Here is a 26,973-nt window from a genome sequence, read left to right as displayed (position 1 = left end):
CCTCGATAATTTGTGTATGTGTAGGTGACGTTTCGGGTGGGAATTTGATTTGGCTCTCTTCATACCTCTAGTTTCCCTCTCCCCTTGACTCTCAGCCGGGAGAAGGGTCACCTATTCCTTCTCTCCAGAGATGCTGCCTGACCCGCTGAGTTACTCCAGCATTTTGTGTCTGTCTTCACTCTGTGAGTGTCGGAGAGAGCAAACTAGCCATGCTGATTCCCTCCTGATATTGAACCCGCGCGGACTGCCACCGTCAATGATTAGTTAGAACAATTTCAAATATGCAAGACTGCACTCCGTCTTGCTAGTGATTATTTTGTATTCAGCCAGCTCTCTTTCTAGTTCATTCCGAGGATTGAAGGTTCGCACCTTTCATGCTAAAAGGTCCTTGGAAGGTCTGGGGTTGGCAATTAGCCAGGTATCGTGAGGGTGAAATGAGGAAAGTTTGTGTGTATCATTAAGGAGGGGGTGAACTCCAACTTCCACCCAGCAGTTAGTTCTTGTTGAACAACGGGGAGTAGTAAGTAGTTGCTTCAGACGCACTTTGTTAGGTGACTGCACAGAAGAGATAACCCACTGCAATGGTAGTCCAGGTAAAGCCCCGACACACTGGCAACTGTGAATGGGGGAGAGTCGCCGTCATGAGGAGTCTCCCTGCTTGCAGGGAGAAAGGGAGAGGGGGGGGGGAGAGAGGGGGAGGAGGGGGGAGGGAGGGGAGGGGGAGGAGAGGAGGGAGGGAGGGAGGGAGAGGGGGGGGAGGGGAGAGAGAGGGGGGGGGAGGAGGGGGGGGGGGGTGTGGGAGAGGGACAGGGAGAGAGGGGAAGGGGAGAGTGTGGGAGAGAGAGGGGAAGGGAAGTGGGAAAGAGAGGAGGGGAGAGGGAGAGAGGGGAAGGGGAGAGTGAGAAAGAGAGGAGGGAGAGGGTGGGGGAGAGAGAGGAGAGGGAGAGAGAGAGAGAGGGGAAGGGGAGAGGAGAGTGTGGGAAAGAGAGGAGAGGAGAGGGGGAGGAGGAGAGAGGGGGGAGAGAAGGGAAGGGGAGCGTGTGGGAAAGAGAGGAGAGGAGGGGAGGGGAAGGGGAGGGGGGAGAGGAGAGGGGAAGGGGAGAGAGGGGGAGAGAAGGGAAGGGGGGAGTGTGGGAAAGAGGGGAGGGGAGAGGGAGAACCTTGAGTGGCGTTCTCTCGGGAGTATTCGCGGCGCCCGCCCGTTGCCCATACATGGGCTGCTTAGGGGCAGTTAGTTGTCAGAGAGAATCTCGCTGTGTAATTCGTCAGGAGGCGCTCCCAAGGCGTCTCGTGGATCAGGAGGGGTCCGGGACTAGAGGCAGGAGCGGGGCGGGGAGGGTCGGGGAGGGGGTGTCTGTGATGGGCTCGCCGCTGGCTGTCACACACTGTTAGTCCCCCGCCCGCTTGTCAACATTGACGGAGCGCCGCTCTCCGCCAACATGACGGAGCGATGCAGCTTTCTACGAGCCCTTTCAACAGCCCTGTGCTGTTTCTATCGGAATTCCTACATCGGGATCAAGGTACGTACAGCCCTTGGCATTCCTTCGCAGTGAGGGGAGGGGGTAACGTGCTTATGTGTGTAAGAAGGAACGGCAAGATGTTGGTTTACACCGTAGATAGACACACGTTGCTGGAGTAACTCAGCGGGACAGGCAGCATCCCCGGACTATCTCTCCCTCCCAAACCCCATTCTCAACCCCTGACACCCGCACTAACCAAGAACCTGCATTCCCCGCTTTAAAACAATACCCGATGGATCCAGATAACCAATTTAGCTTAGTTTGGTTTTGTTTGGAGATTCACCGTGGAAACAGGCCCTTCGGCCCAACGAATCCCTGCTGGCCAGCCGTTCAGGATGTGAAAGGGTGGAGACGGAGAGATGGGGAAAGGGGTGAGAGGGTCGAGGGTAGATCAAGGTCAGTATTGTTGGTAGCGGTTTACTATAGCGATACAAAACGTCGCCTGTCCATTTCCTTCCACGGAGGCTGCCTGACCCCCTGAGTTCCTCCAGCACGTTGTGGTTGTATGGGAAATGCAGTGTTGTGGAGGGAGGAACTGCAGATGCTGGTTTACACCGAAGATAAACGCAAGAAATACCGGAGTAACTCAGCTGTTGCCCAGTTCAGCTCAGCCCAGACCCGCAGAAGCAACACAGGCAGCATCTGTGGAGAGAAGGATTGGGTCGAGACCCCCTCTTCAGACTCTGCAGAGATGCTGCCGGTCCCGCTGAGTGTAGGAAGGAACGGCAGATGCTGGTTTACACCGAGGATAGGCACAGCATTCCCCGGGGAACTCGGCGGGACAGGCAGAGAGGACTCTACATCCATCTGTGGAGAGAGTAATGGGTGGACCCAGGCCAGCGGGAGCGAGGACTCCACATCCTCTGCCCGGGATAGTCCCAGTGCAGACAGCGGGCGGCTTGCCAACGGCCGGGAGCCGTTTTATTTTTCCACCTTGTGTTAAAATGAAGTTTAAATCCCCAGTCACCCCCCGTGACATCTCCCCCACAAAGAGTCAGCCCGCGGTGGGCACGGCCCCGCTCTATTTCGCCACTCATTTGCAGTGTTTAGTCTGAGATTAACTACATTCCCACACTGGCCATCCGTGTCCTGTCAGAGCGAGGCCCAGCGCAAACTGGAGGGTCAATGGTGTTTTATTGTTATGTGTCCCAGATAGAATAATGACATTCTTACTGGCTGCAGCACAACACAATATGTAAACATAGTACACTGTAAACAATATGATAAATATTGAGGAAACTAGATCAATTGTGTGTGTGTATATACACACGCTCACACACACACACACACACACACACACACACACGCACACACACATATAAGACAGACACGAAAAGCTGAAGTAACTCAGCGGGACAGGCAGCATCATCTCTGGAGAGAATGAATGGGTGACGTTTCGGGTCGAGACCCTTCTTCAGACTATGTATGTGTGTACATATATATATATATACATATATATATATCAGCGCCTCATATTTCGCTTGGGCAGCTTACACCCCAGCGGTGTGAATATTGGCCACTAACTTCAAGTAACCCTTGCTTTTCCCTCTCTATCCTCCCCTCCCCATTTCCAGTTCCAGCCCCGCTGTCCTGGTTACATTTTACTGATTGTATGCCTTCCCCTCAGCTAACAATGAACCATTCTACATTTTCCTTGTCCAGCGTCCCCTTTGATCTGCCGTTTTCACACCTTGCCCCTGCCACATCTATGTGTCTCCCTCTGCACTGACTCTCAGTCTGCAGAACGGTCACGACCTGTAATCCTCACCCGTCCCTTCTCTCCAGGGATGCCGCCTGGCCCGCTGAGTTACTCCAGCATTTTGTGTCTACATGGGATAGGACAAGTTTGGGGGGACATTGTTGGCTGGTTTGGGCAAGTTGGGCCCAGGCTGTATCACTGTGTGACTAATGTGTTGCTTCTGCCGGTCTGGGCTGAGCTGAACTGAGCTCGGCTGCCTCTCGCACGCAGTTTCAATACTTAAAATAACTCGCAGAGGTTGTCATGGGAACTTTCCACTCTGCACGGAGTCAGGTATTTATTATTAGGCCTGGACCAAACAAACCTCCGGCTGAGGGAATGAACCGAAATAACCCATGGTACCGCAAGCGGACTGCCCTGTATAAAAAGCAAACTCGCATGGCATCAAAATAAAGATTGGGCTGTTTTTAGTCACAAGCTAGAATGCGTTGATATCCCGGGGAGAGGACTGGGTTCTGGGGTCCTGAGCAGATGCTTGGGAAAGGACTCGCTAGAATTTAGAAGATTGAGGGGGGATCTTATAGAAACTTACAAAATTCTCAAGGGGTTGGACAGGCTAGATGCAGGAAGATTGTTCGCGATGTTGGGGAAGTCCAGAACAAGGGGTCATAGTTTAAGGATAAGAAGGAGGTCGTTTAGGGCCGAGATGAGAAAATCATTTTTTACACAGAGAGTGGTGAATCTGTGGAATTCTCTGCCACAGAAGGCAGTTGAGGCCAGTTCAATGGCTAGATTTTAGAGTTAGATGTGGCCCTTGTGGCTAAAGGGATCAGGTGGTTTGGAGAGAAGGCAGGTACAGGATACTGAGTTGGATGATCAGCCATGATCATAATGAATGGCGGTGCAGGCTCGAAGGGCCGAATGGCCTACTCCTGCACTTATTTTCAATGTTTCTATAAAATTTACTTTAGACTTTAGAGATGCAGCGTGGAAACAAGGCTTCTGCACAGCAAAACCAACCAGCGATCCACGTACACTAACACTATCCTACACATTGGGGACAATTTACAATTTTTTTACAGAAGCCAATTGACCTGCAAACCTGTACGTCTTTGGAGTGTGGGAGGAAACCGGAGCGCCCAGAGAAAACTCACGCAGGTCACAGGGAGAAAGTACAAACTCCGTACAGACAGCACCTGTAGTCGGGATTGAACCAGGGTCTCTGGCGCTGTAGTGAAGAATTTGGCCAGGGTGCCATTTACACCCATGGGTTCTGGTAGAAGCTCTAGTGCTCTAACCTGCACTTGTATATAGACAATAGGTGCAGGATTAGGCCATTCGGCCCTTCGAGCCAGCACCAACATTCACTGTGATCATGACTGATCATCCACAATCAGTACCCCGTTCCTGCCTTCTCCCCATATCCCTCGACTCCGCTATCTTTAAGAGCTGTACCTAACTCTCTCTTGAAAGCATCCAGAGAATTGGTCTCCACTGCCTTCTGAGGCAGAGAATTCCACAGATTCACAACTCTCTGGGCGAAAAAGTTGTTCCTCATCTCCGTTCTAAATGACTTACACCTTCTTCCTAAACTGTGGCCCCTGGTTCTGAACTTCCTCCAACATTGGGAACATGTTTCCTGCCTCTAGCGTGTCCAATCCCTTAATAATCTTACACGTTTCAATAAGTCTCCTCTCATCCTCCTAAATTCCAGTGTATACAAGCCCAGTCACTCCATTCTCTCAACATATGAGTCCCGCCATCCCGGGAATTAACCTCGTGAACCTACGCTGCATTCCCTCAATAGCAAGAATGTCCTTCCTCAAATTAGGGGACCGAAACTGCACACAATACTCCAGGTATGGTCTCACTAGGGCCCTGTACAACTGCAGAAGGACCTCTTTGCTCCTCTACTCAACTCCTCTTGTTATGAAGGCCAACATGCCATTTGCTTTCTTCACTGCCTGCTGTACCTGCATGCTTACTTTCATTGACTGATGAACAAGGACACCCAGACCCCATTGTTCCTCCTCTTATCCCAACTTGACACCATTCAGATAATAATCTTCCCTCCTGTTTTTGCCGCCAAAGTGAATAACCTCACATTTATCCACATTAAACTGCATCTGCATCTGCCCACTCACCCAAGTCTTCTGTCTGCCTGCCCTGCCAGCCAACGTTCGGCCCACACCTCCACTCCCTCCTCTCTTGAGACCCTCCATTCATCTCACCGTGCCCCACCCTCTCACCACTTTATGTACCCAAATTCTTGCCACTTTCTGGGTAAATGCATTTTCTTTGGGATGTATGGAGGGAGGCTTAGGGGTTAGGTTTATTATTAGTATCATGTGTACCGAGGTACAGCAAAGAGCTTTGTGTTGCATGCTATCCATCCAGATCAGAAATACACAGAAGTACACAAATACAAGCAAGACAAAGTCAAGTACAATAGGCGGAGCAAAGTTGAAGGTACAAAGTGCATAGTTCTCAGCATCAGTTGCATAGATCAAGTCCAATGTCTCTAATGGGGTCGAGATGACCCAGACAGTAGCCTAGATTACGGAAGGACCGTTCAGCATCTGATAACAGAGAGGGGAAGAAGCCATTGCTGAGTATGGTGGTGCGCGCATTCAAGATTCCATATCTTCTACCTGTACTGAGGAGCAGCGAGAGGAAGGACTGTCTGTGATGGGACAAGTCATACACTGTGGAAACAGGCCCTTCATCCAACTGGCCCACGCTGACCAACATGTCTCATCTGCACTAGTCCCACCCGCCTGCATTTGGCCCATATCCCTCTAAACCTGTCCTATCCATGTGCCTGTCCAAATGTTTCTTAAACATTGCAATAGCACCTGCCTCAACTATCTCCTCCGGCAACTCGTTCCAGACGCCCACCCACTCTTTGTGCGAAAATGTTTCCCCTCAGATTCCTACCAAATCTTTCACCCTCTCACCTTAAACCTGTGTCTCCTGGTTCTCGATTCCCCAACTCTGGGCAAGAGACCCTGTGCTTCTACCCGATCTATTCCTCTCATGATTTTGTACACCTCTATAAGATCGGGCTTTTGATTATTTATGTTGGCTGCTTTACCTGAGGCAATGTGAAGTGTATATGGAGTCGATGGTGGGGAGGCTGGAGTTATGGACTAGGCTACATCCAGAACTCTCTGCAATTCCTTGTGGCCTTTGGCAGAGTTGTTCCTAAACCAGGCTGTGATGTTGGAGGTGTTGTTGCGCCCATGGAGTTTACTGGATGTGGTCATGGACTCCGGGAGCTACACTATCAGATTCCAGCCGCAGTTAATGTCATGGTTGACGCTCTGCCTTTGAGCATCTAGTCCAGTGGAAAGAGTTTAAAGTGAATCAATGTAAAACACCGCTGTTATTCTGATACAAACCAGTGCTTCGTGTATTGAAACAAATGTTTCACCCACTGTGGAAAATGTGTGTCAGGTCATTGGGAATGGATATTCATCCTGGTTATTTGTATTGAATGGGGAATCGTGTAGCATTAGCACATTGTGTCGGATTCCAGAAAATACAGGAGTACTGCACAAATTGCTGATGCTACTATATTCCTCTGCCTGCAGTTGTCTGCCTCATAACATATGTTTACTACAAGCTAACACCATCTTGGATGCCTTTGGTTTAGTTTAGAGATACAGCGGGGAAACAGGTCCTTCGGCCCACTGAGTCGGCACTGGCCAGTGATCACTGCACACAAACACTATCCTACAGTGATCACTGCACACAAACACTATCCTACACACACTAGGGGTAATTTACAATTTCACCAAAGCCAATTAGCCTGCAAACCTGTACGTCTTTGGAGTGTGGGAGGAAACCGGAGCTGCCGGAGAAAACCCACGCAGGTCACGGGTAGAACTTACAAACTCCGTACAGACACCACCCGTAGCCAAGTTCAAGTTCAAGTTCAAGTTCAAGTGAGTTTATCGTCATGTGTCCCTGATAGGACAATGAAATCCTTGCTTTGCTTCAGCACACAGAACATAGTATGCATTTACTACAAAACAGATCAGTGTGTCCATATACCATAATATAAATATATACACACATGAATAAATAAACTGATAAAGTGCAAATAACAGATAATGGGTTATTAATAATCAGAGTTTTGTCCGAGCCAGGTTTAATAGCCTGATGGCTGTGGGGAAGTAGCTATTCCTGAACCTGGTTGTTGCAGTCTTCAGGCTCCTGTACCTTCTACCTGAAGGTAGCAGGGAGATAGATGAGTGTGTGGCCAGCATGGTGTGGGTCTTTGATGATACTGCCAGTGACTGCGATGAGTCAGGATGGAACCCGGTTCTCTGGCGCTGTAAGGCAGGAACTCTACCGCTGCTCCATGTCACATCATTGCCACGATGGTGCCACAGAGGGTTCTTACAGAGCCCTGCCTTTGGTCATCCTTGTTGTAGAAGAGGAGGTGTGGTTGGGGTGGGGGGGGGAAGCAGGGAAGGGGGGGGGGGGGGGGCAGTTAGCAATCCCCAGTGTGTGGCCTTTGCTCTGGTCATCTTCCTACAGTGAGTGGCTTTTGCCCCTCTAGGTAGTAACAGCTGGTCAAACTGGCGTCTTCTTGCGCTGAGGTGTATACAATGGAAATGTTACATTCATCGCGTGATCTCACTGAGCAGTTTGGGCACACAAACCAAGCAATGACAATAGACAAAAAACAATAGACAATAGGAGCAGGAGTAGGCCATTCGGCCCTTCGAGCCAGCACCGCCATTCACTGTGATCATGGCTGACAAATTAATGCAATCGATGCTCAGATAAATGTCATTGTCACTTTGGGTACCCTTTCATTTTTTTAGAGATGCAGCGCTGAAACAGGCCCTTCGGCCCACCGAGTCCACGCCGAGCAGTGATCCCCGCACACTAACACTATCCTTCACACACTAGGGACAATTTACAATTTTACCGAAGCCCATTAACCCACAAACCTGTACGTCTTTGGAGTGTGGGAGGAAACCAGAGCACCCGGAGAAAACCCACGCTGTCACGTGGAGAACGTATACAGACAGCACCCGTAGTCAGGATCAAACCCATGGGTCTCTGGCGCTGTAAGGCAGCAACTCCAACGCTGCCTCTGTTTGTTGCCCTACTCTTTGCGCTTGTCCCTTTGTGTCCAGTGAAGGTTCACCGTGGTACATTTTGATTTTGTTCGATAATCGCAGCTGCACGTGTGCGTGCATGACAGCACCATTAGCTGCACAACTCATGCCAGGAAAGCATCAGCCGTACATAGAGGATTCATACACAGTAACACCCAGGACATGTTTCTGATGGCCTAATATGTTGGAAACTGCATTAATACAGGATTTGCATGCAAGTCCTCCAATGAAAGGCCTGGATAGAGTGGATGTGGAGAGTCTAGGAGCAGAGGGCACAGCCTCAGAATAAAAGGATGTTCCATTAGAAAGGAGAGGAGGAGGAATTTCTGTAGTCAGAGGGTGGTGAATCTGTGGATTTCATTGCCACTGAAGGCCGTGGAGGCCGTGAATTGTACATTTTAAGGCAGAGTTTGACAGACTCATGACTTGTACGGGTGTCAGGGGTTGGGAGGAGAAGGCAGGAGAATGGGGTTAGGAGGGAGAGCCATGATTGTATGGCGGAGTAGATTTGATGGGCCGAATGGCCTAATTCTACTCCGAGAACTCATGAACTAAGTAACATGTTGCAAATTAGTCCAATTTCCAGATTAATATTTCCCTGAATTATTTTTGCCATAAGTCGCAGTTGATGTGAATTGGGAAATGGGCTACAACTAGAATGAGTGTGATGGGCAAGGGGATAAAGAGAGATTTAACTGTGCAGATTGTGGAAAATCCACTAATATGGACCTGGGATCCCTGTTGTAACAGACCACCTCCTGGCCCTCTGCATGCAGCAGCGTCTAAATCACAAGCTGCCTACAGTGAACAATGGGGCTTCCTTTAAACAGTGTGGGCTCTGGGCATGTGTCCCACACATCCGCTTATCACAGCGTAGGGAGGGGTCTTTGATGTGTAGGAGCTCTTTAATTAGAGCAGAACATGGTGTCAAATGACATGGATTATTGAACCAGGAGCGATTGTTTAGGCAGTAAATTTTCTTAATCACAGTGAGAGTACATCAGCCCTAACACTGGGCATGTTGTTGTTCATTTCTGCTCTTTGATGCTGAGTTTGAAACGTTTCATTCAAAGCATGTCCTGTCTTTGCCTGGTGTACACCGAGCACGGAGCAGGTGCTCGCCAGGGTTTACATAAGGAGAGAATACCGCTCAGGTTTCTTCCTGATGCTGAAGAGAGACACAAACAACTGGGGTAACTCAGCGGGGCAGGCGGGCATCCCTGGAGTAGAAGGAATGGCCGATGTTTCGGGTTGCGACCCTTCAGACTCGGAAGGGTCTCGACCCGAAACGTCACCCATTCATTCTCTCCAGAGGTGCTGACTGTCCCGCTGAGCGACTCCAGCTCTTAGTGTCTATCTTCGGTTTAAACTGGCATCTGCAGTTCCTTCTTACACATTCCTCCTGATGTTATTCCCTCACTCAAAACTAACCTTCACTTCATAAAGGCGACAGCTCCAAATAGAAACATAGAAAATAGGTGCAGGAGTAGGCCATTCGGCCCTTCGAGCCTGCACCGCCATTCAATATGATCATGGCTGATCATCCAACTCAGTATCCTGTACCTGCCTTCTCTCCATACCCTCTGATCCCTTTAGCCACAAGGGCCACATCTAACTCCCTCTTAAATATAGCAAATGAACTGGCCTTCAAATACCTTCTATTGAGACATATATTGAGTTGAGTTGAGTTGGACCTGGGGTGGAATATATTGAGTTCTGTTGAGTCTCAAATACTGACAATCAAAGTAATCGTTTAACATCGTTTGCTCCAATTCGATGGGGTTGTGGTAAAAACTGCCGATGGTAGCCTGCATTTCATTGTAAGAATTTCATTGTTCTATCTGGGACACATAACAATAAAACACGCTTGACTCTTGGCGTTTTAAATCTGCACGCTAAAAATTCCAGTGTTACTAAGATTCTCTCGGTTGTACCTCTGCCATCTTCTTCCATGGCTGTTGGAGTTAATCCACCAAATTTAGAGAGTTCCCGCCCGTGAAATTGTGGGTGGATCTCTGAATGATATCTGCAGTTCAATAAATAAATGCTGCAATTGTTTGCTGATGATACTGACAGCCTGAAAATGAGCAAGCACAACGTTGCTATGTAACTAAACAGCACTTGGCTTCAGCTGACACATATTACATTTTGTGGAATACATCCTAAAATAATTAAAAACTTGGCTTAAAAGGGCCATAGGGATAAGTCTGACTTTGCCCACCAGTTTTAATCAGCTAGGGTGCCCAATTTCCATCTAATCAGATGTATTTTACTGGTAGCAGAGCTAATGTTGTGTATTTTTGTTTGCACGACCGTCCAGCTACAAAATGACCTTCTCTGTTAAATAAAGATGAAGAGTTGCCCTCCCCCACTCAGAGCTTGCAGATCCGGGCCAGGAAACGATTGGTTTGGATGTGACGCCCTCTATAGAAATATGTAGAGAATTACGAGGATGTTGCCAGGACTCCAGGGACTGACCCATAGGGAGAGGTTGGGTGCGGCTCCAACCTTATTCCTTGGAGCGCAGGATGTTGAAGGATGATCTTGTTGAGGTGTATCAAAATGAGGCAGATAGACTGGATGAAGCACTCAAGGGTTTCCCAGGATTAAAAGCACTTAAGCTTGCATTTTCTCATGAAGCAGCTGACCCCCAATAAATATAATGTGTAGGAAGGAACCTTTGATGCTGGTTTCCACTGAAGATAGACACACAAAGCTGGAGTAACTCAGCGGGACAGTCAGCATCTCTGGAGAGAACGAATGGGTGACGTTTCGGGTCGAGATAGGTCCTGAAGCAGGGTCTCGGCCCAAAAAGTCACCCATTCCTTCTCAAGGGATGCCGCCTGTCCCGCTGTGTTACTCCAGCATTTTGTGTCTGATCTTCCCAATAAATATAATCTGTGGCCATCCCACAATGCCTATTATTGGGCTGTGAACAACAACCTGGCCCTGTACATAAAGCACCAGCATCCAGCTGGAAGCAAACATGAAGCCGGTCCACCTATGTTGGTCTTGGCCACTGGGTGTGGGATGTGGCAGAGCACCCGGACAAAACCTGCTTGGTAACAGTGAGAACTTCATCCAGGCGGCACCCGAGGTCAGGATCGAACCGGCGTCACTGTCTCTGTGAAGCAGCGGCTCTATCAGCTGCGCCACTCTGTTGCCCAGGCCTCGGGTCATTTTGCTCTCGGGGTGATGGAGTAAAGAAGCTGGCGGATGTCCAGTGGAATCTGGAGGTTCTGTAGGGGTTTGCCCGGTTAAACATGGAGAAAAAGTTTCAACTCTGATTAGAAACATAGAAACAGAAACATAGACAATAGACGCAGGAGGAGGCCATTCGGCCCTTCGAGCCAGCACCGCCATTCATTGTGATCATGGATGATCGTCCCCTATCACTAACCTGTGCCTGCCTTCTCCCCACATCCCTTGACTCCACTAGCCGCTAGAGCTCTATCTAACTCTCTCTTAAATCCACCCAGTGACTTGGCCTCCATTGCCCTCTGTGGCAGGGAATTCCATAGATTCACAACTCTCTGGGTGAAAACGTTTTTTCTCACCTCAGTCTTAAATGGCCTCCCCTTTATTCTAAGACGGTGGCCCCTGGTTCTGGACTCGCCCAACATTGGCAACATTTTTCCTGCATCTAGCTTGTCCAGTCCTTTTATAATTTTATATGTTTCTATAAGATCCACCCTCATCCTTCTAAACTCCAGTGAATACAAGCCTAGCCTTTTCAATCTTTCCTCATATGACAGTCATCGCCATCCCAGGGATTGATTAAAGAACACCAGAATAGGTTCTAATGAACAAATCCAAAGGGCATCTGAGATGAGAGAATGGATCTATGAACTCAGGGAATAATTGAATTGAAATGACGACTTTATTGCCGCATGTGACAAGTCGCAGTGAAATTCTTTGCTTGCATACCCGAGGTATGCAATGGTCGCCACATAAAGGACGCGGACAGTTACAAAATATTCCGCCCCAGGTCCACACTTGTCCTCCCCCCCCCCCACCATGGTGGTCTCCCCACTCGGGGTCCTCCTTTGTTCCCGGCGTCGTGTTCTCCGAATCCCGCGGGCCCCGTCCTCAATGCCGGCTCCTTCATCGACCGCCATTCCGACCTCCTCCACGATCGCCACCGGGTCCCCTCCCGACCCTCGTTAGCACTGATGCTCCACAAAAGAGAGTTTGGATACAAAATCTGAGGGCTCGGAGGGGATTCTTGAAGCATTTACGTCAACTCGTTCGGATGAATCAAATGTTTCAGAGCTTGTATCTGGCAGCAATGCCACAATGAATGAACGATACTTCTCTGGCACGTCACAGTCAGATCCTTTGTTTCACACACACACAAGTGTTCAAAGAGTGGCCACATATAGTGCGTCGGCAAAGTGAATACTTTGAATAGAATAGAGCAGAGGCTGGTCGTGTTATTTAAACTTCATTACATTGGAGGAGGAAGGAATGAGTCAATGGGTGACGTCAACATTCCAGCTCCAATTCTGATTGAGGAGATGCTGTGCCTGTAAATCAGTGAACTATTTACTCTATTCTGGTCATGTGTTGTTAATGGTTTAGTTTTGTCCAACCCTTGGCCGCCCTAGAGAGGGTGGTGGAGTCCCGTGGACGTTTGCTGAGTGTTGTGGGCAAGGTTTTGCAATGACGTTTCCACAGAGTGTAAGGGACACCTTCATGGAGGCCAGGCTTGGGAGAGACTTGGTTCCAGAGAGCACAACTTGCTGCTGTGCCAAAGATTGACACACAAAAAAGCTGGAGCATCTCTGGAGAGAAGCAATGGTGATGTTTCGGGTCGAGACCCTCCTTCAGACTGAGAGTCTGGGGAGAAAAAAACTAGAAATATAACCATATAACAATTACAGCACGGAAACATACCATCTCGGCCCTTCTAGTCCGTGCCGAACACTTACTCTCACCTAGTCCCATCCACCTGCACTCAGACCATAATCTTCCATTCCTTTCCCGTCCACATACCTATCCAATTTATTTTTAAATGATAAAATCGAACCTGCCAAAATATGGAAGGATACAAAGAGAACGTAAGGTGTGAAAAGGGCCGATCAAAGCAGATGCTGATGAGGGAAATGTAGAATGGTTCATTGCTGCCATTTCAGTTCTTGGTTCGAATCTCTGTTGGAGTGCTGCAGAACGCACAGCCCTTTCAGATGGACAGGACAGCCACCATGGTTGAAGTAGCCTCGTTCCTGCATAACTACAGCGCTGGTACTGATCAAAATGCAGAGAATCGTCGAGCTTGCGACTACACATTACATGGATCTCCGGTTCAGCTGTTGCAAACTTTCACACTCCTTATTTCCCACATGCTTGACATTTGTCAGAACAGAAGGCGTTTATGCAGTACTTTTCGACAGTGACGAACCGTATCTCGCAGCAAAGCCTTGAAGCGCTTCATTGCAAGGTGCAGATTATAGTCACAGAGTCTTACAGTGTGGAAACAGGCCCTTTGGTCCAACATGCCCACACCGGCCAACATGTCCCTCATCCACTAGACCCACTAGCTTGCGTTTAGCCCATATCCCTCTAAACATTACAGTGCAAGGCATCAGGTAGTGTCGGGTTGAGGTGGATAATAGAGAATGGAACAGCAGACAGTGAATTTAAGTACAGTTAATAAACCTAGAGCAAACCAGTCAAAACCAGAGAGAACCCACGCGGTCACAGGGTGAACGTGCAAACTCCATACAGACAGCACCCGTAGTCAGGATCGGACCTGGGTCTCTGGTGCTGTAAGGCAGCAACTCTACCACTGCAATACTGTGCCACCCACTGTGATGAAGCAAGCAAACCCAGGAACACAGCAAAGACTGTAGATGCCTTGTACCCGTTGTACTGTGTGTGACGTCGCTGTGGCGGTTCTTGGAATAATGTGTTGAGTCTGTTGTAGGAAAGGTGCCATTAACCAGAAACCAGCTCAGAAAACAAATGTGGGGGATGTTGCCAGGGCTCCAGGGACTGAGCTGTAGGGTCGGGCAGGAAGGGGCTTTATTCCTTGGTGTGCAGGACGCTGGGTGGTGGTCTTATCGCGGTGTATAAAATGGTCAGGGACACAGACGTGGTGAATGAATAGAGCCTTTTCCCAGAGTTGGGAAATCAAGAACCACAGGGCATCTGATTGAAGTGAGAGGGGAAAAATTTAAATGGGAGTCTGATGTACAGCCTTTTCACTCCGAGAGTGGTGGGTGTATGGAACAAGCTGCCAGAGGAGGTAGTTGAGGCTCCCTGCACAATAGCAACATTTACACAATACTCGGGCAGTTATTTGGCTAGAAAAGGCTTTTAGAGGGATATGGTTCAAACATGAGCAAATTGGATCAGCGTAGAAGGGTTGGCATGGACAAGCTGGGCCGAAGGGCCTGTTTCCGTGTTGTATGACACTATGACCCTCTTGCCATTGTAAGGGTAGGGCAACATGAGGACTAGAAACTGATTATTTTTATTTCATTCTTGTTGCTGCACATGTATTACATCAGAAGGCCTAGATACATTACTGCAGTTGTACAGGGTCTTGGTGAGACCACACCTGGAGTATTGCGTGCAGTTTTGGTCTCCCAATCTGAGGAAGGACATTATTGCCATAGAGGGAGTGCACAGACGGTTCACCAGACTGATTCCTGGGATGTCAGGACTGTCTTATGAAGAAAGACTGGATAGACTTGGTTTATACTCTCTAGAATTTAGGAGATTGAGAGGCGATCTTATAGAAACTTACAAAATTCTTAAGGGGTTGGACAGGCTAGATGCAGGAAGATTGTTCCCGATGTTAGGGAAGTCCAGGACAAGGGGTCACAGCTTAAGGATAAGGGGGAAATCCTTTAAAACCGAGATGAGAAGAACTTTTTTCACACAGAGAGTGGTGAATCTCTGGAACTCTCTGCCGCAGAGGGTAGTCAAGGCCAGTTCATTGGCTATATTTAAGAGGGAGTTAGATGTGGCCCTTGTGGCTAAGGGGATCAGAGGGTATGGAGAGAATGCAGGTACGGGATACTGAGTTGGATGATCAGCCATGATCATATTGAATGGTGGTGCAGGCTCGAAGGGCCGAATGGCCTACTCCTGCACCTAATTTCTATGTTTCTATAATGCGTGAGAAACTTCCTTGTTATTGGGATACAATGTTGTGTGAGAGAGACAATGAAATCAAACACAGCGACGGGGCCGACAGGCAGGATGCTCTGGGGCTAATAAATAAACATAAATGAATTATCGGCTCATTGCGTTGTCTGTAACGGAGAGGAAGTTGGATCAGAAATGAAAATCTGTTCATCACGCTGGACCTTGTAAACAAACACAGGCAGTCGGAGATTGAGGCGTGTACACAAACCTCCAGTGCGTTTAATTACAGAGACCGGTGCATACAGTACACACGGGCACATGTATATGCTCGCTTGCACACACAGATAACCCCCCACCCAAAAAAAACACAGAATGTAAATGTGACTTCCTAATCTTGACTGGCAATTTCCTGGGTTTGAAGTGAAGTTAAACTTGATCGGGGACCACTGCAGTTAATCATCTTTGACTTCTGCCGGATAAAAGGATTTAATTAAATATATCTCCAAGCGACTAACTCCTGGATAAATATATTCTCTGCAAATCCCAAGGAGGTGCGGACAGATCACACGGCGACAGCCAAAATGTATAGCGGTGGAAATTAAATTTCTTTTTTTTTTTGGAGTCTATTATAATTGAGTCATCAACGTGCAAATAATAGTCTCATTAGTGGTAGAGGAACAGATGCCATCCTAGAAGAGAACTGGGAGGGGGGGGAAGCAGTTAGTTCCTGATCTGGTAGCATTGCCGTAGCTGAAGACAGGTTACTTCCGACTGCTAATCATTAACAGTGTGACCTAGCGCGCGCGGTCTCTCGCAGCTATTGATTTGAGACTGAAGAGGATGGGTAAAGCAGCAGCTGGGGAATTGGGATCGTAGCCAGCCGGTTTCTCTTTGCAAACTTCTGCGGGCTGGGTGAGAAAAGCCGACTCGGAGCGTGGAGCTGCGACCGGTGTTGGCCGCTCCGCAGGTGTGTCGGCCGCTCTCTGACGATTCCCCCTCTCTCTTGTGTCCGCAGTTCTCCAAGGACAGATACATCATGGATTCGACACCTGAGAGACTGAGGAAAGAGCTGGAGGAGGAACTGAAGTTGAACGGTGAAGACCTGCGAGGCCACGCCTGGTACCACGGACGCATTCCCCGCAAGGTACGAGCCCGGGATCGATTCCTCGTCCACCCTGCACTGCGCAGCTCGCTTTCTGTTGGGGCCGCGGGACTCGTTTCCACTTGAATACTTGGCGTAAGAAGTCCGGAATTGCCTCAGTAATGAGAGGAATAAATGCACACAGTCTCTTGCCCAGAGTAGGGGAATCGAGGACCAGAGGACATAGGTTCAAGGTGTAGGGGAAAAGATGTAATAGGGATCTGAGGGGTAACTTTTTCACACAAAGGTTGGTGGGTGTATGGATCGAGTGGCCAGAGGAGGTAGTTGTGGCAGGGACTATCCCAACGTTTAAGACACAGTTAGACGGGTTAATGGATGGGACAGGTTTGGAGGGATATGCACCAAGTGCAGGGGGGTGGGATGAGTGTAGCTGGGACATTGTTGGCCGGGGTGGGCAAGTTGGGCCGAAGGGCCTGTTTCCACACTGTATCACTCTGTATGACTAACAAGAGGTTGACCAGGGTGCTGGTGAGAAGGTATTATATGATGAGAAGGTATGAGGATGTAGCTGGGACTAGAGTGTGCATGAAATGTGCAAAAGTGCCTGTTATACAACACTTCCAGAACCAGGGGCCACAGTTTAAGGATAAGGAGGTAAGCCATTTAGAACGGAGACAAGGAAACACTTTTTCTCGCAGAGAGTGGTGAGTCTGTGGAATTATCTGCCTCGGAGGGTGGTGGAGGCAGGTTCTCTGGAGGCTTTCAAGAGAGAGCTAGATAGGGCTCTTAAAAATAGCGGAGTCGGGATATGGGTAGAAGGCAGGAACGGGGTACTGATTGGGGATGATCAGCCATGATCACATTGAATGGCGGTGCTGGCTCGAAGGGCCAAATGACCTACTCCTGCGCCTATTGTCTATTGTCTATTGTCTGTATTATTTACCAGAATGCCTCCGGGATATGAGGGTGTTAGGTATGAGGAGAGGTTGGTCTGAAGAAGAGACTCGACCCAAAACGTCAGCTGTCCATGTTCTCCAGAGATGCTGTCTGTCAGACCTGCTGAGTTCTTCCAGCACCTTGTGTTTTCTTTGCACAGACTTGGGTTGTTTTGGCTGCAGCACTGGAGGCTGAGGGGAGTGGTGATAGGACTTTGTAAAATTATGGGGGACATTGGCAGGGTAGACACTCTGAACCTCTTCCCCAGACTAAAGGGCACAGCTTTAAGATGAGCGGGGCAAAGTTTAAGGGAGATTTGCAGGGCAAGTTGGTTACACATTGAGTGGTGGGTGCCAGGGGTGGTGGTGGAGGCAGATATGATAACAGTGTTTAAGAGGCTTTGGGATAGATACATGGAAATTCCGGGAATGGAGTGGGATGGATTGTGCTCAGGCGGAGGATATTAGTTTAACGGCATCAGATTGTGGGCCGAAGGGCCTTTACTGTGCTGTACTCACAGAGTGATGCAGCGCGGGAACAGGCCCTTGGGCCCAACTTGCCCACACCGGCCAACATGTCCCAGCTACACTATTCCCACCTGCCCGTATCCATTTGGTCCATATCCCTCCATTCATGTACCATTCAGTGTTCTGTGCGGTAAAAATACCTGTTATACGACACTTCCAACATTGTCATGGCTCTGAGCCAGTGTAGACCAAAGATCCTATAGCGAGCAAGATAGACCACTCGATGAAAAAGACGTAGTACGGTCGTGGGCAGATTCATGGGTCATTTTCGGCCCCATTTCTGTAACCGGCTTCCGTCTCCGCACCAAAGATCCCGTAGCGGAGCAAAGATCACTAGTGCGGAGACGGAAGCCGGTTACGGAAACAACCTCGTGAAAATAAAAGTCATTTGGTAAAAATGTTCTCCTCATTTTCGGAATTTTTATTTTTATTAACACAAACTGTTCCCCCGCAACGTTGATTACACTGCGAGTTGGGTCGGGTCGGGTCGGGTTATGGAAATGGATGTAAAAAAGGCCCACGTTCCGCTCCGTTGCGTACTACACGTCAGCCCATTGCATTTAGCAGGAGTGGTCTACCTTGCTCCGCTATAGGATCTTTGGCGTAGACCTTGTCGAACCCTACTTCAATACGATTGATGAGATAATTGTCCTCGAGCCCCAATAGTGCAAAGCCTGCATTAGTTTAGCGATCATCAAGCGAAACCTAAATTATTTTTTATTCGTTATGTGCCAACATAGATATCATCCAGAAGGCGCAGAGGTGATGTTGACATGTGAATTGGTCTTTGTTAGTGGAGCAAAGTAGGCAACAGCAAAGTGAAGCCTTTCCCAATCGCAGTTGACACTCTGTTACCATTGACGTCCGTACACAGGCAGGGACATTAACAAACAGTCGATGAGATAACGCTCCAATCACCATTACCACTGAGACACAATTGATAGTGTTGCAGAAAGAAACTGTACAGAAATGTATCCTTCAGCCCACTGAATCCATCAAACACCCATTTACACTAATTCTACATGAATTCGCATCGAGTGGCTCAACCAGCGACATAGTGGTAGAGCCGCTCCCTCACAGCACCAGAGACCAGGTGTGATCCTGACCCCGGCTGATGTCTGTGGAGTTTGCACGTTCTCCTTGTCACCGTGTGGGTTTCCCCCCCGGCTGCTCCGGTTTCCTCCCACATCCCTTTAGACGAGCGGGTTTGTGAGTTCATTGGCCTCTGTAGCTTGCACTTGCACCTATTGTGTCGGGAGTGGCTGAGAAAGTAAGGTGACATTGAACTAGTGTGAATGGGTGGTCAATGATTGGTGTGGACTCAGTGGGCTGAAGGGTCTATTTCCCGGTTGAGAGGGGATCTTTTCGAAACATATAAGATTGTTAAGGGTTTCACGCTAGAGGCAGGAAACATGTTCCCGATGTTGGGGGAGTCCAGAACCAGGGGCCACAGTTTAAGAATAAGGGGTAAGCCATTTAGAACAGAGACGAGGAAACACTTCTACTCACAGAGAGTTGTGAGTCTGTGGAATTCTCTGCCTCAGTGGAGGTCGGTTCTCTGGATACTTTCAAGAGAGAGCTAGATAGGGCTCTTAAAGATAGCGGAGTCAGGGGATATGGGGAGAAAGCAGGTACGGGGTACTGATTGGGGATGATCAGCCATGATGACATTGATTGGCGGTGCTGGCTCGAAGGGCCGAATGGCCTACTCCTGCACCTATTGTCTATTGTCTATTGAATCCACCCACTTCAAAGGCTGTCATGGGCCAGTTGAAGATTTCCAGGCTGATAGACATTTGTTCAGTAAGAATCTCAAAGAACATGAAGCCAAGAATCTTCAGTGGATCAGTGAGCCTCAATCAAAATAAATGGTAGAATAGGTAGGGACTGCATGCCTAGTGATGTATGTGACATTGTTTACGACTGTTGGTGCTGTGGAGGCAGCACAGTGGCGCAGCGGTAGAGTTTCTGCCTTACAAACTCTACAAAACCAGAGGCCCAGGTTCGATCCTGACTATGGGTGCTGTCTGTACGGACTTTGTACATTCTCCCAGTGACCGTGTGGGTTTTCTCCGGATGCTCCAGTTTCCTGCCACATTACAAAGACGTGCATGTTTATAGGTTAATCTTTTTCTGCACGGTATTCTAAACTAAACTAAGAAAAAGTTGAAAAAATTGAATTAGCGACCAGATTCCTGAAAACCTACATATGTTCCTAAGTTATTGGAGCTAGAATTAGGCCATTCGGCCCATCAAATCTACTCCACCATTCGATCATGGCAGATCTATCTCTCCCTCCAAACCCCATTCGCCTGCTTTCTCCCTATAACCCTTGACATCCTTACTAATCAAGAATCTGTCAATCTCCACCTTCAAAATATCCATTGACTTGGCCTCCACAGCCTTCAGTGGCAACGAGTCCCACAGATTCACCACCCTCTGACTAAAGCAGTTCCTCCTCATCTCCTTTCTGAAGGTACGTGCTTTTATTCTGAGGCTGAAGCTTCTGGTCCTAGACTCTCCCACTGGTGGGAACATCCCCTCCACATCCACTCTATCCAAGCCTTTCACTATTCGGTAAGTTTCAATGAAACCACTCATCTTCTCCCCATAACCCTTGACACCCACTAATCAGGAGATTCTTGAGCATCAAGAGTTATGGGGAAAAGATGAGGGGGGACCTCATTGAAACTTACCGAATAGAAACATAGAAGCATAGAAACATAGAAATTAGGTACAGGAGTAGGCCATTCGGCCCTTCGAGCCTGCACCGCCATTCAATATGATCATGGCTGATCATCCAACTCAGTATCCCTTACCTGCCTTCTCTCCATACCCCCTGATCCCCTTAGCCACAAGGGCCACATCTAACTCCCTCTTAAATATAGCCAATGAACTGGCCTTGACTACCCTCTGTGGCAGAGAGTTCCAGAGATTCACCACTCTCTGTGTGAAAAAAGTTTTTCTCATCTCGGTTTTAAAGGATTTCCCCCTTATCCTTAAGCTGTGACCCCTTGTCCTGGACTTCCCCAATAGCAAGAATACATGCTGGTAGCTGTTGAGATAGAAACATAGAACGCAGGTGCAGGAGTAGGCCATTTGGCCCTTCGAGCCTGCACCGCCATTCAATATGATCACGGCTGATCATCCAGATTCGGTACCCTGTTCCTGCTGTTTCCCCATATCCATTGATTCTGTTAGCTCCAAGACCTATATCTAATTCTCTCTTGTGACTACATCATCTTGGATGTTGGCAGGACTCTGGGGCCTGAGCTATGGAGAGAGGTTGAGCAGGCTAGGACTATGCCTTGGAGCGCAGGAGAATGTGGGATGATCTTATAGATGTGTACATGATGATGAGAGGAATAGATTGGGTAGATGGGGGAGGATGTGGTTTTGAACTACGTTGCTGTGAATCAACGACCGCGTCCGTTCTTGAGAAACCCTTTGTGTTTGTATTTTCCAGGTGGCCGAGTCTCTAATTCAGCGAGACGGAGACTTCCTTGTCCGCGACTCCCTCTCCAGCCCCGGAAACCACGTCTTGACCTGCCAGTGGAGAAACGCCCCTCACCACTTCAAGATCAGCCGTGTGGTGGTGCGCCTGAGCGAGGGCTACTCCCGCCTGCAGTACCAGTTTGAGCGGGAGAGCTTTGACAGTGTCCCCGCGCTGGTCCGGTGTTACGTGGGCAATCGCAGGCCCATCTACGAGCAGGTGGGCGCCATCATCTTCCAGCCCATAAACCGGACACTTCCGCTGAGGTGGGTGGAGGAGACGTACGGCACGACCGTGCCCGCAGCCACGCCGGTCAAGGAGCAGATCTGCCAGGCGCCGGTCGGCAAGACGGACACAGCCAAGAGGCTGAGCTGGACTCTGCCCAATGGCTCGAGTAATGATCGCACCCTCTCACCTGGAAACCTGTTGAGGTGAGATTGCCAGAAGGGAATCTAATACTGAGAGTATTGTTTACTTTAGAGATACAGTGCGGAAACAGGCCCTTCGGCCCACCGGGTCCGTGCCGACCAGCGATTCCCACACATTAACACTATCCTACACCCACTAGGGACAATTGTTTTTAATATTTGCCAAGCCAATTTACCTACAAACCTGTACGTCTTTAGAGTGTGGGAGGAAACCGAAGATCTCGGAGAAAACCCACGGGGAGAACGTACAAACTCCATACAGACAGCACCCGTAGTCGGGCTTGAACCCGGGTCTCCGTGTGGTGCTGCAAGCGCTGCAAGGCAGCAACTCGACCGCTGCGCCACCGTGCTGCCCCGTCTTGTGTTCAGTTCTGGGAGCCATGTTATAGGAAAGATGTTGGCACGCTCGAAAGGGCGCAGAGAATGTGTAGGAAGGAACTGCAGGTGCTGGTTTAAACCAAAGATGGACCCAAAAAAACAGGAGTAACTCAGCGGGTCAGACAGATTCCCTGGAGAAAAGGAATAGGTGATCTTTCAGGTCGAGACACTTCTTCAGACTGAGAAGATTTACAAGAAAGTAGTCCCTACTTTCTCCTCCCCTTCTCAGCTCTCCCTCAGCCCACTGGCTCCACCTCCCGCCCCCCCACCATCACATCAGTCAAAACGTTGCCTATTTCCTTCGCTCCAAAGATGCTGCCTCACCCGCTGAGTTTCTCCAGCATTCTTGTCTACCTTTGATTTTCCAGCATCTGCAGTTCCTTCTTAAACATTTACAAGGATGTTGCCAGGACCAGAGGCAGAGGTTGAGCAGGCTGGGACTGGATTCCTTGCAGCGCAGGAGAATGAGGGGTGATCTTATAGATGTGTACAAGATCATGAGAGGAATAGATCTGGTCGATGCACACAGAGTCCCTTGCCAGAGTACGGGAATCAAGGACTAGAGGACATAGGTTGAAGGTGAGGGGCTAAAGATTCAATGGGAACCTGAATGGTAACTTTTTCACGCAAAGGGTGGTAGGTGTATGGAACGAGCTGCCGGAGGAGGTAGTTGAGGCAGGGACTATTGCAACATTTGAGAAATATTTGGACAGATAGGGCAGGTTTGGAGGGGTATGGGCCAAACGCAGGCAGGTTAGGGCAAGGGCCTGTTTCCATGCTGTAAGAATCTATGACTCTAATCCTTTCTGCACATGTCATTAAAGCTCAAGTTAAGAATGTTTGGAAAATTGTGTGTAGTTGTGGTTGCCCCATTCCAGGGAGGATGTTGAGGATTGGGAGAAGGTGGAGAAGAGTTTTATCTGAATGCTGACTAATGGATTAGGAAGTATAAGGGAGCGAGTGGTTGAATAAAATGACAGAATAGTGAAAGGCCTGGATAGCGTGCAGCATCCCCGGAGAACATCGATTCGGGTTGGGGCCCGTCTTCAGTCCGATTTGATCTGTAATCCTGTGGTGCTTTTCTGCAGGGTGGTGAATCTGTAGAATTCATCGCTGCAGACGGCTGTGGAGGCCAAGTCAATGGATATTTTGAAGGCGGAGATTGACAGGTTCTTGATTAGTAAGAGTGTCGAGGGTTATGGGGAGAAGGCAGAAGACTGGGGTTGAGAGGGAAAGATAGACGAGCCACGAGTGAATGGCGGGGGAGACTTGATGGGCCGAATGGCCTAATTTTGCTACTAGGCCTTATGAACTTGGATGGTTTTCTCTGGAATGCCGGTTTTTGAGGGGAGGCCTGATAGAAATATATAAAGTTATGAGAGGCATGGGACAGAACATTTAAAACCTCGTTCCCAGGGTGGCAATGTCCAACACTGGTGGAGGGGGGGCATAGCCTTAAGATGAGAAGGGTAAAGATTAACAGAGGGATACGGGACACATTTCTTTGCGCAGAGAGTGGTGGGTGCCTGGCAGGTTCCCAGGGGTGGTGGTGGAGGCAGGTACGATAGTGGCGTTTAAGCGGCTTTCAGACAGGAACGTTTTGATATGCAGAGAATGGAGGAATATGCATCATTTGCAGGCTTGATGAGATTAGTTTATGTTGGCGTCAAGTCCAGCATGGACATTGTGGGCCAAAGGGTGGTGGCCGGTGTGGGCGAGTCGGGCCGAAGGGCCTGTTTCCACACTGCATCACTCTATGACTCTAAGCTTTGCAAATCTCTATGCAGACAGTTCCTGAGTGTGTGCAAGATGAGAAAATCATTTTTGACACAGAGAGTGGTGAATCTGTGGAATTCTCTGCCACAGAAGGTAGTTGAGGCCAGTTCCTTGGCTATATTTAAGAGGGAGACAGATGTGGCCCTTGTGGCTATAGGGATCAGTGGGTATGGAGAGAAGGCAGGAACAGGATACTGAGTTGGATGATCAGCCATGATCATATTGAATGGCGGTGCAGGCTTGAAAGGCCGAATGGCCTACTCCTGCACCTATTTTCTATGTTTCTATGTAAGAGCACGATGGGGTGATTTTCAGGTATCAAGGGAATGAAAGGATGCTTGTTCGTACAGGAACAGTGTGACAACGCAAAATATTAACACATGATCCTGTTGAATAACGGAGGATGGGGAGCCTATTTCTTTTGCTTATGTAAGTCAGATGAAATATGTGCTTACGCGGCATTGGAGAGATAACGTGTTGTCTTTCTGCTATCTCCCTGAAATGGTTATTTTGACCCGTTGAATAGGCCAAGCGTTGTTTGCTTGGAGTCGTGCCATGTTCTCCACTTTATCCCATGTTGCTATTGTTGCCGAAGTGAACACTGACATAACTTGCTGCACAAATCTCCCAGCACGTCCGGCTAAACTGAAACATTTCTTTAACTACTGATGCGCAGTTTTGTTTCCCCGTTCCTGACATAATCAGCAAGGGCCTTTGTCCTTGAAACGGGTTTTGTTTTCCTCCAGTAGCAGCTTCGAGGAGCGATGCGTCCCCCATCGTTGACCTTGTTTGCTCAAAGTCTTTGTAGCTGTTTTTCGGAGCAGTGCGAGCAATAGGTTGCTGGTGTTTCTCCCACAAGGCGGATTTGCTCGCCAACACTTCAGCTTAATTCCCTGGGTCTCACCATGGAGATCCAGTACATCTACGTCTTCATCGGCAGCCTAACTGCCCCCTTCATCTTTAGCTGCCTCTACTCCGTCCTGTACCATTGCGTGAGATGTGATCAGGAGAAAGCTCTGGACGAGAAGTACTTGAGTTTTGATGCCTCGTCTCCGGGTGTTATAACGTCGTCAGCCGGCTGCGGAGTTTGCGGGTATTAAAAGGGCATTCTCTCCATTGTCCCCACAGGAATAAAGACAAGAGTGGGAGCCAGCCCGCAAGTCTAGACTACGTGCCCGACAGACGGCAGCCCTTGAAGTCTCATCAGTCGGAGAGTTACCTCCCTCTGGGTGAGTCATGACTCAGTCCTGGGCTGGAGAGAGACAACATGAGAGAATGTGTGTAATCATTTACTTTTGACAGTGGAAAGATCGCGTCACCATTCATACGTTCAATGACTGTGCAACTTTTACCACCCTCTCTCTCTCTGTGGTCAGAACCTGTGGAGTTTGTCTCTCGTTCTTTGAGGCTGTGTCAGACGTAGTGTACGGGAGGGGTTGGTTCTGTATCGTTGTTTTCTCCGTTCTCTCGGTCTAAAGCCGCCAGTTGTGTCGCAGTAATGGTCGCTCCGATCGTAGTCGAACTTTGTCCATTGTTGTCAGGGAACCAATAGGTTGCCCAGTGACTAGGCTGCGATTTTTAAATATACCCACAAAGAGGACCTGCATTAGTCAGAGCGTCCGAGAGTAATAGGGTCACCCAGTACGGAAACAGTCCCTGCCACCCAGCCTGCCCATGCCGACCAAGGTGCCCGATCTACACTTGCCCCACCTGCCCGCATTTGACCCATATTTGTACGGGTGTCAGGGGTTATGGGAAGAAGGCATCAGAATGGGGTTAGGAGGGAAAGATAGATCGGCCTTGATTGAATGGTGGAGTACACTTGATGGGCTGAATGGCCTAATTCTGCTCCTATCACTTATGAAAATGTATTCCTCTAAACCTTTCCTATATATGTGTCTATCCAAATTTATTTTAAATGTTGTTATAGTTTCTGCCTCAACTAGCTCCTCTGGCAGCTCATTCCATATACCCACTGCCCTCTGTGTGAAAATGTGGCCCCTCACATCCCTATTAAATCTTTCCCCTCTCACCGTAGAACTGTGTCCTCTGGTTCCTGATTCTCTTACTCTGGGCAAGGGAATCAATTTCCCTCATGAGTTTACACAACTTTATAAGATCACCTCTCATCTGCCAAAGCTCCAAGGAATACAGTGCTAGCCTGCCCAACTTCACTCTGTAGCTCAGGCCATCAAGTGCTGGCAACAGCCTCGTAAAATGCAGGAGTTTCCATTACGTTCGGTTTCACAAAGAGCAGTATGGTCAGATGCGTTCCAATTCTTTTGTAGGGCAGACAGATACAATTGTGGGAAATGCAATGAATGCATGTTAATACCGGCTCCCACAAATGGCAATGTGGCCATGATATACAATGGGCAACAGTGGCACAGCGGTAGAGTTGCTGCCTTGCAGCGCCAGAGACCCGGGTTCGATCCTGACTACGGGTGCTGTCTGTACCACGTTTGTACGCTCTCCCCGTGATCTGCGTGGATTTCCTCCGGGTGCTCCGGTTTCCTCCCACATTCCAAAGATGTGCAGGTTTATAGGTTAATTGGCTTCGGTAAAAAATGCCCCCAGTGCGTGTAAGATACTGTCAGTGGATCGCTTGATGGCGCGGACTCGGTGGGCCGAAGGACCTGTTTCCGCACTGTGACTCAATATTCTAAATTAAAGCTACCAGATGACCTGATGTTGAAGAAGGAACTGCAGATGCTGGAAAATCGAAGGTAGACAAAAGTGCTGGAGAAACTCAGCGGGTGCAGCAGCATCTATGGAGCAAAGGAAATAGGCAACGTTTCGGGATGAAACCCTTCTTCAGACTGATGTGAGAGTGGTGGAGGGGGGGGGGGGGGGGGGGGGGGGGGGGGGGGAAAAAGCCTCCCCC

The 26,973-nt window shown here is 48.9% G+C and overlaps 1 protein-coding gene across 5 annotated transcripts in view; it reads left to right on the top strand.

The window, feature by feature from the left end:
• Nucleotides 1–26,973, top strand: part of bcar3 (BCAR3 adaptor protein, NSP family member) — a 148,823-nt gene that overhangs the window by 103,748 nt on the left and 18,102 nt on the right. For 4 of the 5 annotated variants that reach the window (XM_055641447.1, XM_055641445.1, XM_055641443.1 and 1 more), the window contains 3 exons: nucleotides 16,465–16,593; nucleotides 21,481–21,938; nucleotides 25,218–25,318. In XM_055641447.1, the coding sequence (XP_055497422.1) occupies nucleotides 16,465–16,593; nucleotides 21,481–21,938; nucleotides 25,218–25,318 (688 nt within the window). Of the gene's footprint in view, nucleotides 1–1,376; nucleotides 1,521–16,464; nucleotides 16,594–21,480; nucleotides 21,939–25,217; nucleotides 25,319–26,973 lie in introns of those variants that run through there. The other variant, XM_055641446.1, reaches the window with a different exon arrangement.

Source organism: Leucoraja erinacea, chromosome 10 (assembly GCF_028641065.1).
Source record: "Leucoraja erinacea ecotype New England chromosome 10, Leri_hhj_1, whole genome shotgun sequence".
Taxonomy (NCBI): Eukaryota; Metazoa; Chordata; class Chondrichthyes; order Rajiformes; family Rajidae; genus Leucoraja; species Leucoraja erinaceus.
Note: the sequence above shows the minus strand (reverse complement) of the source record. Positions and strands in the feature narration are given on the sequence as shown.